We start from the raw sequence: 17,051 nt of genomic DNA, 5'->3' as shown, positions 1-17,051 counted from the left end.
ACAAACCTTAAATGAACACAGAGATGTGCCCACGTGGTGGCAGCAGAGGAGGAAAGTGATGAAATATCTACAGGAAGCTCGAAGCTAAACATTAGTTACCTGAGCTGCAGCATTTCTTGGTCAAGCACACACTTTGCTACCTGCATCTTCAAAATTAGGAGTGTGACCTAATGTGGTGAGCAACTGTGACTACCCAAATCCAGCCAGAAGACCAAAGTCTACACACCATCACAATGACAAGTATGTTGTCACCTGACACTATTTGGGAGTGAAGCTGCTTTAAAGAGGGAAAGCAGATGTCTAAACTTACCACCTTACACCTTGCCACCAGCCAACGAGACACGTTTTCTTTCCTGTGCTTCACATATTCTCTCAACACCCAGCAGCACCTAGAAGCGAGGAGCAGATTCCATCAGCTGCAAATGGAGCAGCAAGAGCAGGCAAAGGGCAGCAAGAACTGACAGGTTTTCCCTCTGCACCCCAAAAGTACAGGCACATTGTGGTGTGCAGCCTGCCATGTACGTTAGCAATGTGGCAGCCAGGAGTCTCTCACTGCTGTTTGTAGCTCTGAGAAATAAAAATCTCAGCTTTAAGGAAACCTGCAGTTCACTTTCCTTTGGTTGAGCAGGATGGAAGAGCTGAGGAAAAAGAAAAAAAAATGTGGAGACTTGCTTGGACTCCCAGCCTTGTGTAGGAACCACAGGACAAGCGTGGTTCGTGTTGAACACAAACTGTACAGCATCCTTCACACAACAAGCTGTCTCAAGAGCTATTCCCCAGCTCCTTGCCATGTACATGCATACACTCGTCTTCTCTCTCCCAGGAAGACTCTCTCAGCTATCAAGGGTCAGGAATAAAGAAAAATTAGCTTAATAAAAACAGAGGCAGATAAGAAAAACCCTCAAGCAACTAAGTAATGGTTTTCTACTCTGAGAAATACGTGGTATAATTGAGTCTGTTGCACCTTTTAGAAAACTAGCTTTGCTTCTTGCAAGGCAGGTGGCTGTATCCTTTTTCTTCTACCTCATCATCTGAAAGGTGCCGATATAGCTGAAAAAGGCACCCCTGACTCCTAACTGGTACTGGACCATGTTGGTATTTCCAGACAGGTCACCTCTGAGAAGATGTTCCAGGGAATTATAAGTCAGGAGTAGGCTACAGTACATGTGTCTGCTAAATTTAGTACTTTTACTTTGGTGGAAAAAATATACTGAATTCCATCTGAGCTAGAGGAGGGAGTGGTAGAGTAAGGTGCTCCTCTGGCTTTTTACAGGAACTGTATCTTTTCCAAAACTGCTGGAAGAGAAGAGGGACAATTACTAAAGAATTCAACTCAAATTGCCCCATTGTAGTGTTTTAATTTCCTGATCAGAAAGTGCGAATAGCTCCCTCCCAGCTGGTTTCATTACCAGATATCCCAAGCAGTGCTGTGCTCATGGCAGCGTAAGCTCCTTTTCCAACTGGTGCAATGCCAACCGTAAACCAACAACAATGAAAAATCCCCAGCAACAGTTTCCTGAGCAATTCCAGTTCCTCAGGAGTTGATGTCTGTGGGTGGTTCCTTCAGGTATGATGGGGAATGTGTCCCTGGGACACAGGACATCAGAAATATAATTCTCCATAAGGAATGGGGATGAGCACTGCCATCAGTGTTTGGGGTAGCTCTGTAACATGAAGAACTGAAATCCTGTTTGAGCATGATCTGCAGTTGCCATTAATTAGGATTTCTCTCCGAGGTCAGGGCAAGGAAGAGAGGAAATAGCAGTGGTTAGGGACCCTGGGACACATGTCATTGACTATCTTTACTGATGATCAACTGCAAGTCTTCAGGACCTAGTTCTACTCTTCAACCTACTGCTAGGTCTAAAGAGCATCCACCCCCAAATAAAACTTGTGTGCCCTCCCCTTCTGAGACCTGCTGTCTTGCTTGCAAGTCTAAACACGGAGACTGTCACGATTTTGGAGCATGTTGTGCTCCTGCTGTCATGCCTACACATACAAGCCCCCATTCTCTGCCTGTGGCACACACTCCTTGTGCCTCTGTTTTGGGATTATTCACTGTATCTTGTGGTGTCTCAGGTTTCCTGTCCCACTCTAAGTACTAAATCTCATATACAAATGCAAGTGAAATATAGTCTAGGGCTCATGCTGGAAACATTTATCTGAAAACAGTGGAGAGCAGCACGTAATTTGCCAGGAGCCTGCCATTACAACTTGCCATAGTGAGCAGACACCTGTCTGTAACATGCTGACTTCCAGAAGGAAATTCAAAGTGCATAAATTTAGCACAACTCCACCTTGCTGGTCAGAGCCAGCAGCAAAGTCCCATCTAAACTGCCACAGACCGAATCTCCCTTGTACATCAATGGGGGTCATATAGGGTGACAGCACTTCTACAAGATGCCTTAGACAAGGGACAGAAAGAACTTGGGACTTCAGACCATGCTTTGGAACCACATAGGAGAAGGACAACAAGGCTGGACATAGCTTAGTAGAGGACAAGTCTATTAACAACCATATCACTAAGTGCTGTCAATTTTAAAAGGCATTTTGAACAGAAGAGAAGCCAGTTCCTCCCAGCTCTGCTGAGGCCCCGGCTGACTTACTACCTTATATAATCACCTTTTTCAATAGACTGGATAGAAGTTAGTATTTACTAAGCCAGAGACCAGTATTCTCTCAAAAATCACACACTGAAACTATTTATGCTACCCTTGGTACGTATTAATTTCAGAACCTGCTAGTCAGCAATAGATACTTGCTGCTTTTTTTACAGAAATATGGCATTTAATAGGTCCATTCAGGAGTAGCAGACAAGCAGATGTAGGTTGTTCTGGAGCACAAAGACCCAGCTTATTTCAAAATGGATTGCTCTGTGAAGGAAGGATAGCACTTCCCAGATCCCAGAAACGGTTTACTGGCCCAAGTCTCACATAAAATAGTCTCTTGGTGAAGAGCTAAAGAGTTTTAAAAGGTGTCAGAGAAACCATTAGGTGATAAAAATTCACAGAGCAATTCTGCCAGAGAAAAAACATAAATAAGAAGTGTATCATTTGTCTCCCAGCTTTTCTTGCAAGTCAGCTGCATTCAAAGAGATGTGCCACAGCTAGAGTCGCGCTAAAGGCAATTAAAAAGCATTGGCTGTCTTGTGTCAAAATTTCAGCTTGTACTCATGCACTTTAATCAGAATAGCAGCAATTATATAAACGGTGCCACTAAACGAAGGGAAAGCAGAGAGTACAGCAAGCATAGATCAAATCGTGTATGCATTTTGAAAAGAAAAATAGCAACTGATCCTTATTTGTGTGTGGGTGCATTCATTCTGTATCAAAGAAAACATGCACACAAAGGACTGGCTCTTGCAAGGAAATGTAGATGCTAAAACACAGCTTCCAGCTAGTTCAGGCTATTTTGCTTCAAGGATATACTGATCTGCTTTTAGCTTATAAGTTTTAGTTACATCAAATATTACAGATTCTTCTTGGAGGCCTTTCAGCCCATATGCAAATATGACAGGCTACTTAGAACATTAAAAGGAAGAAATCTGAGCCCTAACATTAAGCATGAGCTATTCTGGGAATAGCTCATTTGTTTGTGGTTTTTGCTTGTTTGTTTTTAAAAAACATGCACAAACAAATCATCTCACCACTCATCTTAAATCAGCACTTGCTAAAATTAAAAGAAAATAATTGCTTGCACAACCAGCAGCTTGTGGTTTCTTGCTAAACTACTTTTAAGCAAAGAGGAAAAAATCCACAAAGCAAGAAGAGTGAAGCAGGATAACATCTCCATCGCAATTAAGCAGAACATGCCTCTCTGATAGGACAATCAGCTTCGTGCAGTAACTGCTAATGGAAGGACATTTCTAGAAGCATCAGGACGTGCTGTGTTCCCAGCTACTTGAAAAATTTTAATGAGAAGCCTATTTGAGATTTCGCAGTCCCATTTCTTGTGCCATATAAAACTCGCACACAGCACCTAAGCATATCCAGCAAGTGCCAGGCAGGAGCCCTCCCTCGCCACCCAAACCTTCACACACAAACCCCAGAGCCCATGGAATGAGGAAGCCAAGTCAATCAGAACTGCAGCTTGGGCTGATGGTCAGGAGAACTTCCTCCTGATTTTGAATACCTGTGTTGGCTGTATCACTGCAAATGTAATCTACACTGCCGTCCTGGAGAACATAGCTGTTCACCCCAAGAAGCAGTGCTGTGTAGATTAATTTATGAGTTGCTTTTGCTTCAAACAAGTCTAGAAATAAAGAGAACTCATTAGGGTCCATGTTTTCGGGAATTACTTGTCACGCTGTAATGGTGCAACTCTACTTTCCCCCCCCATTCATGCCTCCTCCTTCAGTATCTCACTGCCTCTGCCTTCAAAAGGTGCAAATCATTCTTGGTCCTGCTGTTCCCTTCCCCCCAGGGAATACATTTATATTATAAGAGCCAGACTTGCTTGTAAAAAGGTGGAGAGGGAAAACTCCTTTGTACAAAGTGCTACACCTCACACTGGACCAGGGCTCTGTTTTCTCTTACCAGCTGTCTCTGCATCAAACAGATGGTCCAAAAGGAGAACGTGCAGCAGATCTTGAGGGACAACGTAAACAGCAGATACCTTCTACACATTCATTTAAATTCTAGCTCTGTAATGGAAGTCAAAGTTATTTTATAGAGTAACACTTCCCTTACCCAGTTAGTAGTTACTCCTCTTAATATCTGTCCGCCCATTTCTAGGTCAATAAAGAAAAAAAATTATCAGATGAACATTAACTGCTTCTCTTCAGCTTTACCAAAAGCTTTCCTAACACTCTTCTCCTATTGAAATCTAAGGTGTGAAACCCTGCATGGCAGGCCAGGGGTTTCTGGTGCCACCACAAAGGTGCCCCAGAGCCTGGTTTCACTTTGCAGCTCTGCCAGTCTGCCAAGGCACGGGCAGGACTTTCCCTGCAGCGAGGCTGTCACTTCACCAAGCAGCATGTCCCCTTTTTTGGATGCAAGAAGTGGTTACTGACAGCTCAGGAGTCCTGGGAACAGGTTTCCTTCTCCCTAGTTCCTTGCCACCAAGAGCAGGCCTGGTGACCCACCCCCCCTCCCCATATGTCTTTAAAGGTTTCAGTGAGCATGTTATTCACCTAATGCCTTGGATATTTTCACAACAGGGAGCCTCCCTGGTCTGTGATACGGCACTGAATTACAAACCCTAAGCTGCTCTATTTGCACAGCTGAAGACACACTGCGGAAATCACATCTTCGAGCCAAAACCCACAAGATTTTTGCTGTTATGATGGCAGAGCAGTTTTTTTAAGTCAGTTATAACACGACAAGTCAGTCATCAGCAACAGCAGCCTGACAAAATACTGCAATTTACAGCTCTGCTAGTTCAGAGGAACTATTATTTTTGTAAAGATTGACTGATGTTTTCTGAATTGGGCTAGAATATGCGGTTTTCTTTCTCAAAGCAGCATGGGGTGGAAATAGGAGAGAGGGGGGTTTCTTTTAAGCTACAGAGAGACTAGTATTTGGTTAGTCAACAGATCATGTGTTTAACTTTTGATTTATTGAACTATTGTACCCGAATGACCTGGTGTAAGGGCAGGCTGTAGTTCTTCAGCCATTGTGGTTGTCAAGGTCACTTGGCCAGATAACAGCCATGTAGTTGTCTCATTGCAAACACTCTTGTGTTTGTATTTCCATGTTTAAGTGGACTGCTATGTACAGCACAGAGATGGAAAAGAGACTGCTGTCTTCAGTTTAAAGGACAGATACATGTGCAGTGCACAATAGTGCTGAAACCAGAGGAGATAGACGGAGGCAGAAGTTTCCTGGCTTGTAATTCACTGATACATGCTGATGGGGCTGAGCACTAAAATCCTTCTTCACAAATACACTTTGCTCCAAGTCTAGTTTTTAGCTACCAGCTCATAGGAAGCTTTAGATAAGTCAGACATGACCTTTCCCTCCTGCAAGAAAATACATATAAAACCCTTCGCTTTCAAACAAAAAAGCAAGCTTCTGGCAAATGAAATCACATCAGTGTGGCCTTTCTAATATGAGAAACAAGGCTAAGAGCTTGGCATAGATAAATCTCTCTGAAACCTAAACATACATTTAGAATGGGTGAGCCATCACACTAAATTCCGGATCACTTCCTTTTCAGTGAAATAACACTGCTGCTGTCCATCTTAGCTATCCCTGCTGCTGGAGCAACTACTTGCCTTGGTAAATCAGGTTATCTGAGAGGAACAGGGAGTACCAATTTTATTTTGACAGATGAGTACTAGCTGTGTAAAGGACTTGACACTAAACATGCACCCAAATACCAAAGGATAGTATTTCCTAGGCACCTTTCAGGAATTTAATACATAGCAATGCTACATCACCACAAGCTTTGCTGCAGTAAAAAGAGGGTTTCTGAAACTGAGTTTTCAAGTTTGAACTTCCAAAGAGGAAGGGTCTACAGGAAGGTGACCTGAATCACATTTACCCAGTATACACTACAATCTTTTAAATTAGGAAAAATACAGAAAAACCTGAAAAGCTCCTCTTCAAGTAAAGCAGATCTTTTGGTTTGGAACTGATGAAATCTGGTGTCTGTGGGCAGAAACCCTGGTGCAGACTCTTGGTGACTCAGGATGGCACCTGCTGCTGCCCCAGTTTGCAATGCCAACCTGCTTATAACACCTGCCAATCCCACAAATCAGTGGCCACCCAGAGTCACTCTGAGAGAAGGAAAAGAGGAAGGGGGAAAAAGGAAAAAGCAAGGAGTTATCACCTGCCAGCAGTATCAACAGCAGTCACACGCTGGAAGCCAGGGGAGGGCATGGCTTTGGCTCCTGGTTGTGTGCAGCGCAGCATTCCTGCCCCATCAGTTAGCTGCCATGCCAAAGGCTGCCCTCGCAGCTCTCCCACAGATGTTGGTCTCTTCAATATTTTGTCTCCTGTAGTTTGCATAGGCCTCGTGGGAGAGGAGAGACATCTCTGCTTGTTGGAGTTTGGCAGCCAATTCTTCCTCTGCGAAACGCAACAGAGTCAGGGAGGCTGCAGATGTAGGAATCACAGCCCAGTCACTGCTCCTTGTAGTTATTCAATGCACTTCTGAGGTCAGACCCCAGCCTGGGGATTAATTCCCTTTGCATGTATGTTATCCAATATTACATAAAACAGTATTCCATATGCTTCAAGAGAAGAAGTCTCTCTCCAGACAGCTGTATGGAGCCACTTCGGCTTTTCCAGTCAGCACAGCTCAGAGCACAGCTTTCTGAAGCTGCGAGGCATGCAGCTAGCAGGGGGAACCAAGCCCATCAGCCAGGAGCGGAAATAGGGTGGCAGTCACCAGCGGGAAGTGTGCGCTATATATTAACCCCTATAGTCCTCATACCCCTCCCCCATCTCTCGCAGGGGTCACCAAAAGATTCAAGAGGGGTTGGGCAAGCCCCAAAGAGAGAGCAAAGGCAGCACACCAGGGACAAAAACCTCTCGCTGGGCACAGATAAGCACTTGCAAACTTTCTGGTAGCATCCCCAAGCCAGTCATCACCCCAGCAGCTTTCTCAGATTAACCTCTAGACAGCTGGTAGGGTGCTTCCTTGCTGCTATCTGTGCCAGACTTCAGCTAAGGGCTGGTGAGATGGGACACAGACAAGCTCTGCACCAGCTGCATTCAGGCACACATACCCCATGTGTCTTGGCAGAGGGGTCTGTGGCTGTTTTGAATGAGGAGGTGGTACAGCTCTCTTCAATTTGAAGCTGAGGGGAGAAGCTTCTCCTCCCCAGCCACCAAGCTGTCCCAAGGAGACAGGCACCAGGAGGTAACTGACGGCTATGCTGGGCAGTGGGGGTGACAGGTGCCAGTGGCCCCAGGCATTGAAGGACCATGAGGGTGATCTCATCTCCCTTCAGTTTGTTTCCTCTCATTTATCATCCACCTTGGCTTTGTCTTTCCAGATGTGGCAGCTTTCTGACAGAAGAGGCAGCCTGGCTTCTATCTGGAAAGCATTTCACATGCTGCAGGTGACATTTGGGGGTGGTTTGGGGCAAGGTCTCTCCTGGCAATGCTTCCAGTCTGAGTTGTCACTGCCTTCAATAGGTCATAGATGTTCTTTTATGTCAGAGTAACCTGTACTTACTGCCAGCTCCCATGTCTCCCCATCCCACTGTTCAGCACCTTGCGGCAGTGCTTCCTTCCTCCCGCTGCCTGGTGAGCAGAGTTTTTGCTGCAGGACTACCTGTGTTGGAAAGCAAATTCCCATCAACACCAGGTGCAGCTTCCTTGCTCCTACTTCTGTTCAGACCCCTACTTTTCTTGCCTCTTAACTCACTGCTTCATTCCCCTTCCCCCCCCACTCCAAATAACCCATAACTAGACTGCAAAACAGATGAGACAGAGCTTTAATGATGTACACGTTCCCTCGCTGTACTTGCTGGATGCCCGAGAGCGCTGTTTTAATGAATCAAGTCTAGCTTTCTCCTAATACCACTGCGAGGCTACAGCATAGTCAAACTGAACATCTTTTGAAGGCTGTTTGTGAGAAGATGAGAGAAGAGACACTCCAAGGAGGCACAGAGCCATGGAGTTGGGTGAAGACACTGCCCACAGGCTAGTTTGCCCCAGGTTACCTCCCTGCTTGAGTGCAGAAACCTCCCATTATCAGTGCACATAGTTAAGCAGTTCTTGGAAGGATTGTGGCATTTTCTTTGTGGATAATATTAACAGAAGATGGCAATATCCATATGCTTATATAGCTGCCCTGTTTACATGCTTTGCTTTTGTGCATCAGCTCTCTTTAGATCACCTTTTCCCATTGCTTAACATTTGTCTTCAGTTCTTACCCTTTCCTTCCCAAGTCCTGCCCCATGCTGTACAAAATCTGGAAGGAGTAACTTCTCTCAGCTCTATCCAAGCATTGCACTTTATTGTATAAAATCTAAATTATATACTGCAGCAAATTATTTGTCTAGCAAGAATATTCTGTGGTTTAGACAAAAGGTACAGGCAACCTAGAAGCTTTTTCTCCTAATTTCAGCCCTTGCTATCCCAGACACATTACTTTGCTACCAGCAGAGGTGCAGAACGTATTAGTGCTGTGCATACTGATTTTTATGGAGAAAAAATAACAGCTCCCTTGGGATGTGCATGCTTATTTTTGGCTCATTAACTTTAACGGTCATGGTACAGCTGTGACAGGTTGGGAAGACAGGTGGAATAGATGATCTTTACTATTCTCTAGATCATGTCTAGCCTACACTTGCACCTTAAAGGCACAGGTGAGTTTGCTCAGAGGAGCCTGGTTCAAAGCCTGTTGAAGAGAGCAGAATCTTTCCTAATCCTTTTGCTGTTTCTACACAGGATGATAGGAAGCAAGCCTGTCCAAAGGCTTGCACTATTGATTTCACTCTTAGCATCCCTTAGTGTGTAAAACAGACAAATTCCCTTCCACCCCCCTCCCCACATGCATACTGAACACTGTGCCCTGTGTCAAAGTCTTACTATAATCATTAACCCCAGTAAAGCTGAATACAATGGGGCTCCAGGCAGTATCTGGCTCAATGGGTTTCTGCAGCTCCAGGAGTGCCAAAACATTTCTGGAAGCAAACCTACCAAAGTTACAGTGTGTATGGCTTCCACAAGCACGGGGTTGTCATCCTTCATCTTTGGAAAAGTATTTTTTCCCCAGAACTATTCTGTCTGTCTAAGCACTGGGTAAGGAAGAAGGAAAACAAATACATTTTCAGTCTAAAAACCGCTAGTTCAGACAACAGGAAGAGTCCAAAGTTCACTTGTAACATTTGCTGCCAAGCAAAACCAATGCTTCAAGACTCAAAACTTTACATCACAGGGACACTTTGGGGAATCCCAGTTGAAGTACCAGTGCTTTCTGTGCTGTGCTGAGAGAAAACTATGATTTCCACCTCCAGAGGTTTGCCGCTCTTACAACTAACACAGGGAGTCCAGAGGTCAGTCAGTCACTTGCCTTCTCAGGAACCAGACCCCAACATGGATGTAGATTACATTGAAGCTACAGGCCTGGTCTGTATAACTAGGTTTGACAAACCATTCAAGACCTATGGTACCACCATGGTGTCTACACACAACAAAGATGAAGATTCAACAGTAGCTTGTTGTACCTCAGCCTAATTGAGGCCAATAGGTACATAATGGGAGGCTGGAGACATAATACAGGCATCAGCAGTTTTTTAGGAAGCAGAAGACAAGCTCTTCCGGTACTGCATGCACACATTAGTTACCAGGTACACATGAAAGCCCACATTCCATCTCTACTGCTACCACTGCTAGCAGCATGGAAAGCTACAATGTGAGGTTTAAGCTGCTGGAGGGCAGCTCTGAATGTGTGCAGACATGTAGGAAGCAATAAACTGATCTATATTTGCCAGGATGGACAAGATGGTTTAGAAATAGTCCTGGCTGGAGGCCTGCAAGCCCTCAGCATTCTGGGATGAGAAGACGTTGCCTACCTGGGCGTGCAGGGTACAGCTGTCAGGACCCATTTTTCATCAATTAGAAAGCCTCAACAGAAGTGTGACTCCCAGACTACAGGCTGGCCAGTCAGGACCAGGACATGAGTGTTGACCAACCACTTTCGTCCATCCTGGGCTTCCCACATGGAGATTCTGTATGTGTCACCAGACACCAGCACAGGCTGTGGATCCACCACTGGAATTTGGTATTTCTCTGGAATTATTTTGTCACGGCTCCCTTGAATAATACACCAAACAAGCAGCAGACTCATTCCGGACAGCTGTATCCACCAAAGGTTCCACAGTAGCCCACTGGTGGGATTGAAGCATCTGTATTGTAGAGACTTGGGAACAATTTACTCTAATTGTCTCTTCAAAATAACAGAAGTTTTCCACACATGCTATACCAAAAAATAGAGACCACAACTAATACCAGCTGAGGAAGGACCTGAACTTTGTTGTTCCAGATGCGTAAAGTCTGGCAACGTCCTGGCTAAGCACGTTTCCACAGATTTTTCAGAAAGTCACATTCTGCAGGTGAAAAGCATTTCCTGACCCTTTTTATAGTCAAAACTGATATTTATTAAGTGTTTCCATTACAGTAAGTCTCCATTTTCCAGAATTAGTTCACTAAAGTGTTCCAAGATGTCTCCAGTAATAGCAAATTTAACAGTGTGTAAGTAACCTGTATCCCACCACCAGCAGCTTTCACCAATCACAAGGGGTGTTAACAAGAGAAAGGACAAAAATGAAACCAGAAGTGAACAGTACTTACTTTCCTCAGAAATTAGTGATACAGAGGATGAGTCTAGGGATGAAAAAAAAGATTTAACAGAAATTAAGTCCATTAAAAGCTTGTCATTGGTAAAGCTAGTTCAGAGAAAGTGATTGATAATTTTAAGGGATGAGGTACAACACATCCCGTATTTCCCCCTTTTGGTTGCACTCTGGATTGCACCATGGGAACTAGCCTTTTTGTAATAGGCTCCCTTTATCCCTTTTGTGTGCCCCAGGAAAAGGCATGGCCCTTCAGTAAGAGCAGCCAAGCTTTCAAGCAAAAGTTAGCACAGATGGGTTAAACTGTTTGGTATTCTGCATCCTGTTTATATGGTGTCAGGTTCCAGACAGTGGTTATTAATTAATCTGAGGTCACTTACATGCTGAGACCAGTTGTTCCTCCCAATGAGCATCTGTTTTAAGTAACAACAAGCCAACCCAAAAATTAGTTTAAACAAACAGTCATTCCTCAGGCACGTTTCTGGTTTTGGCTTGGTGACAGTGAAAACTGCAGAGACACAAGGACGACCACCTAGTGTGAAGTGCCTGGAGTGAGCACCGAATTAACTTGCTGCAGTTTTGGGTGCATTAGAGCATGGAAGTATATGTTGAAATTATCTCAGACAATAGCTTTAGGGGAAGCACATAAACGTCACGAATGTCCTTGTCTGTAACTTTCAATGCTATTTTAACAACAGGCTTGCTTCATGGCACCAGCACGGGAAGACCCAAAGCCTTACTTACATAGGCTGCTTCCTTCCAGTTCACTTTGTGTTGGCTGCTGATACAACTCTTCAAGAAGGATTTTGAAGCCTCTGTATCCCACAGATTCATCAGTTTTAAAAGGCAGGGTCAGGAAGCTGCTGCTGGAGAACATGCTAAGAGACATTTTCTGGCCACATAAGATTGCTGGTGGGGGAAAGAAGAAGATACTGCAGTTGTAGTCATTGCCAAGCAGCCTGAGACACAGCCCCTACACTTTTTTTCCAGGGATAGACTTATTAATCCAAGCTTTTTGGTACTCAGAGGTATTAGTGGATGCCAGAATTTCTCTGAGGTCTTTCAGGAGGTACATCTCTAGTGGCCTTTACAGTATCATTCCCTATCCAGGCTGAAGAGGTGATGCCTAGTGCAATGGCCAAATTATTCTTATACTCTATATGAGTGCACCTCTCATACTTTATTGGGATTACTTCAATAACCAGTTCTCTACATGTCTACGTACATAGACGAGAAAGGGGGGAGACAATGGAAGAACAAGTAATGCACGAAGCCATTCCTGGCTACAGAAACATTTGCTAAGACCCTGATGTCTATACGGCCCAAGGCAGCTTTAGTATTCACAGCAGCATCTGCTCAAACTATTTCAGACCCAGAGTGAGACCAGTACCAAGATACAAAGAGTTAAGGAAAAAAAGGGTTTTAAAAGAAGGATTGATACAAGTATCCTCCCAGATACAGCCATGATGCTGGAAGTCAAGAGCTGATAAGCCCAGGCCACTTCCACCAAAGAAACCCTGGGTGACAAGAGCTGCTCTCAATGGCTCTCAGGAAGCTTGCTGTCTCTTGGCCCTGCCTTACAGGCACTAATCAGATGGTGTTGTCCTCCTCCTTGCCTCCCATATCCCACGACGGAAGGGAATTTGGTCACCCTCATTCAATAAAAGGGGTCAGAAAAGGAAGACAGTAGATGAACATGTAGTTCAGCCTCCCAGAGGCCTTGAAGAGAGATGTGGTCCACCATAAACACTCGGATGATCCCAAATGCAAACCCTTGCATCCTCAGTTACAAAATCTTTAAGCATGGCCTTCAGCTTATTTCCTGAAGTAGAATAAATTGTCCCAGTGCGGTTCAGCATTTCAGGGTAAATGCCAGGGGGATGTTATTTCAGTGGCTCCAACTGGGATTAGATCAAAGCCTGGGCACTCTTAAAAGAGAAAACAAGCACATCACAAAGAAAAACCTGTTACCGCATCAATTTGTTTAAGCAGGCCTATTAATATTGAAGAAAGAAGAGATCTTAGCTTTGTGGTTTAAGTTCTGTTGGTTGGAGTGAACATTTGCATGGCTTCAAAGCACAAATTCTACATGTTCTTTACAGAGAACTTTTCAACAAGGAAAAGGCCTATAGACTTTGGAAACAACTTGAACTCTGAAGAATGATCTACGGGTTGGGCATTGAGACCCTACGTACAGGATCAATTGGAGTAACCTTTCCTAAAGGGCCAAATTCAAACTTAAAAATCCATTAACTGCTCCTAAAATATTTACATAGATATTCCTTTCACCTTGCATTTATAGTAGCCATAAAGCTGATCAAAATGCAGAATACCAGGTTGTAGGCATATTAACACTTTAATTACATGTTTTTCTGGAATACTTTGCATTGTTTTCAGGAATTCTGTAAATAAAATGCTACATAGCCAATGCCTATCTAATATCACCCCCCAGTTTACCAGGGTGAAAAGGCAGCAGTGCTTACAACACACTTCCTGGGGTGATTAGAGAGAGGAAAATGAACCTGCTGGAAACACAAATGGTGTAGAAACTTCATGAGTCTTTTAAACTTCCACCTTGAGGGTCTCTGTGGCTGAACAGCTGGGAACGTGCTTTAGGCAGGCTGATCAACCTGGGTTAAGTTCGAGTCCTTATACAAAAAGCAGAGACAGGTTCGAGGATCTCACATCCAATGTATTTGACATTGTTGGAATTTGCTAAGGTTTGTTGGTAGAGTGTTATTTTATTTTCCCCTTCAAGTAGCTGTTCGTTTCTCCAAGCATACATAGCAGCTCTGGCAACAGGAACCGAAAGTAAATATGGCAAAATAGGGATGTGGTGAATGAATAAAGTACATTTAGTACTCACATGGCTAATGTTGCTGGTGACAGTCTTGTGCCCAAGTGCTCACACTTAACTATGACACAGGTTAATTCCCAAGCCATAAATACAGAATGTGCATAAAAGGAGGAGGGGTACTTTATTTTTTTATTATTATAATTTTTTAAATCAGGCTTTTTACTCCTTTCCTCTCACTAGTGTTGTGCAAAGTTAAAACCAGTCTTTTCTTTGTCAGCAGCCTTCATATTTCCAGGTTCCAGACCTGAAAGGAAAGCACTGCCTTACCCGAGGCACACAAACACAGAAGAGGTTACAGGGCTGTTCTGGGGAGGAGAGCCTGAGCCAAGAGGTGTTTAGAGCCAGTCTGTGGGTGAATGGAAAAGAACACCTCCTGGTTTTCAGAGCTAGGGCTTCAAGTGCAACTTGGAAATGTGTGCATACGTGAAAAAGCAGACAGATCTCTGTTGGTGGTGCTATTAAGTCTGAATCTGAATTTTAATATGAGAAATTTAATTGCTACGATTTACCTCTGAAGCCCAACATACTTGCCTGAAACACAGAGAAGCAGATGTGCTCTTCCACCCAGCAGTGATGAGCACAGGTAAGACAAGAGAAAGGGGGATGGGAGAAGGAGATTAGATGTGGTTCAAGTCACTAGAAATGCAAAATGGTTTGCTTCCATAAAAACAGAGGAGTCAGACTGGATGCATCTCTCCAGCTCCAAGTTTCTTTGGTCTGAGGCTTCAAAGCATCAATCTACTTAATGGTGCCAGGTCAGTGCTATTCATGGAGAAAACCGTGCACCCGTGTCACCAGCTGTACCCCGGCATGGGAAGCAAGAAAGCGAGAGAGGTTTCCTTTGGTTTTCACACTTAAAGCCCAATTAACTGCGTAGCTCCCTGGGCATGTGGTGGAGATGAGGTTTGGGGAAGAGCAGTGGTAACAGTAGCAGGCCACAGCAGTATTGCCTACTAGGTGAAGAAGCAGAAAAGAGATGGTAGAAATAATAGATTGACCATGGAGACAGGGGATTCTACTTATGCTCAGCAGAATAGAAAGGGGCATATTGTTTAGCCTGGAGAAGACTAAGGAGGAGATTAAGAGGCCCTAATTTAGCAACAGCTACATTAGTATCACTTTTTTAAAGGTTTATAGTGGGGAACGAACATAATAACTGGATCACTACTTATGCATTTAATCATCAGCACTCAACATCACTAATAAATCTCCTAATAACCATTTATTTTCAGAACAGATAGTTTTATGTTTGGGTTGGGTTGGGTTTTGTTTTGTTTGCTTGCTTGTTTTATATAACAGTCATACTTTAGGGTCTACTTCTCTACCCCCACCCCAAAATCATAATAGACTTACCAGACACTGTTTCCTGAGTAGCGTAAGTCAAGAGAGAGCCTTTCATGGCTACTTCAGCCCTGGAAAGGAAGGTCACTGTCACCGCTGAACCTTGAGATTTTATGGGATAGGTGGAAGCATCATCGCAGAAGTTGCCTGGAAAGTAGACCAGGGTAGGAGATGAGCCTTCCACTTTCCCCTTTTTCTCTTGAGGGCTGTAAGGCACAGTCTTTCAAAATTCAATGTCAGAAAGCATTTCCCTTTCTAAAAGCCTCTTAACACAAAATCCTGATGTCATTCACCTTTGAATTCATACATTAGACCACAGACATGGCCAGAAGATAGCTTGCTATAATTGTAACCGGAATCAGAACCTTCTTCAAACAGACATATAGTTACAGACACACATTATAACCACTATAAATCTCTAGCAGCAAGTTCCCACTGTCTGGACTACTCTGGTCAGAAGAAATTCCTTCTCTGACAGGCAGCACCCACCTCAGGCTCCTTTGTGCAAGACACTATGCAATGCTCACAAGATTGTGGGACATGCATATTCCCTGGGGAATAAGTCACCTTGAGAGTCTCACATAGCTAAGACATGGATACAAGGTCCTTCAATGCCACAAGTGTTTTAGCAGTTCAAGTTTCCAGTCTATGCTTTCTCCTTCACGCACAGAACATACTTGTGTGGTTTAATTTCCCCAGCAATATCCTACCGAACCAAGCCAATGCTTGTTAGTCAGGGTGGGGAGGACCATAGACACATAAAATGTCCTGAGTTGGAAGGGACCCACAGGGATCATTGAGCCCAACTCCTGCCCCTGCACAGGACAACCCCACAGTTCACACCATGTGTCTGAGGGCTTGTCCAGTCTCTTCTTGAACACTGTCAGGCTTGGGGCCGTGACACCTCCTTGGGGAGCCTGTTCCAGTGCTCCACCACCCTCTGGGTGAAGAACCTTTTCCTCATGTCCAACCTAAACCTCCCCTGGCACATCTTCCTGACATTCCCTCGGGTTCTGTCGTTGGTCACCAGAGAGAAGAGATCAGTGCCTGCCCCTCCTCCTCCCCTTGTGAGGAAGCTGTAGCCACCATGAGGTCTCCCCTCAGCCTCTTCCAGGCTGAACAAAACCAGTGACTTCAGCTGCCCCTCATACGGCTTCCCCTCCAAAACCTTCACCAGCTTCATGGCCCTCATCTGGACACTCTCCAGTAGCTTTATATCCTTCTTATACTGTAGATGCCTCCCCTTGCTCATCAGGGTGGTAGGAAAAGCTTCCCTTCCCTTGCCCCCACCATTTTGACCTTCTGCCTTGTCTTTGGCACATGGCTGCAGACACACACAGCGAGATGTCACACTGCAAGTTCAAGCCTGGGAAAGAAGGACCCAGATAGACCCATGTTTTTTCCAAGGCACAGCTATGCCATTATTAGGACCTCACATCCAATACATGCACTTGGAACAATATTTCTATGAAGGGAAAGGTACTGAGCTGACTTAAGTAGCTCCAACTATTATCAGAAATCCCTTCTGGATCGTGGAAGTGTGCCATGTAAAACTCCCTGTCTGTCTGCAAAAGAAACTTAGTTGGGCTCCTCTGTTTCTCT

At 44.4% G+C, this 17,051-nt stretch overlaps 1 protein-coding gene across 1 annotated transcript in view; it reads right to left on the bottom strand.

The window, feature by feature from the left end:
- Positions 1–5,176: 5,176 nt before the first annotated feature.
- Positions 5,177–17,051, bottom strand: part of OVCH1 (ovochymase 1) — a 45,932-nt gene continuing 34,057 nt past the window's right edge. Inside the window, 13 exon segments of the mRNA XM_065051063.1 lie at positions 5,177–6,718; positions 6,877–7,010; positions 8,125–8,223; positions 9,486–9,605; positions 9,608–9,663; positions 9,665–9,687; positions 10,489–10,627; positions 11,075–11,282; positions 11,996–12,160; positions 12,960–13,129; positions 13,131–13,179; positions 14,308–14,352; positions 15,462–15,596. Of these exon segments, the coding sequence (XP_064907135.1) occupies positions 6,545–6,718; positions 6,877–7,010; positions 8,125–8,223; positions 9,486–9,605; positions 9,608–9,663; positions 9,665–9,687; positions 10,489–10,627; positions 11,075–11,282; positions 11,996–12,160; positions 12,960–13,129; positions 13,131–13,179; positions 14,308–14,352; positions 15,462–15,596 (1,517 nt within the window). The 3' untranslated portion in view covers positions 5,177–6,544.

This window comes from Columba livia, chromosome 1 (assembly GCF_036013475.1).
Source record: "Columba livia isolate bColLiv1 breed racing homer chromosome 1, bColLiv1.pat.W.v2, whole genome shotgun sequence".
NCBI lineage: Eukaryota > Metazoa > Chordata > Aves > Columbiformes > Columbidae > Columba > Columba livia.
The sequence above is the reverse complement of the archived record's forward strand: the minus strand, read 5'-3'. Positions and strand labels throughout refer to the sequence as shown.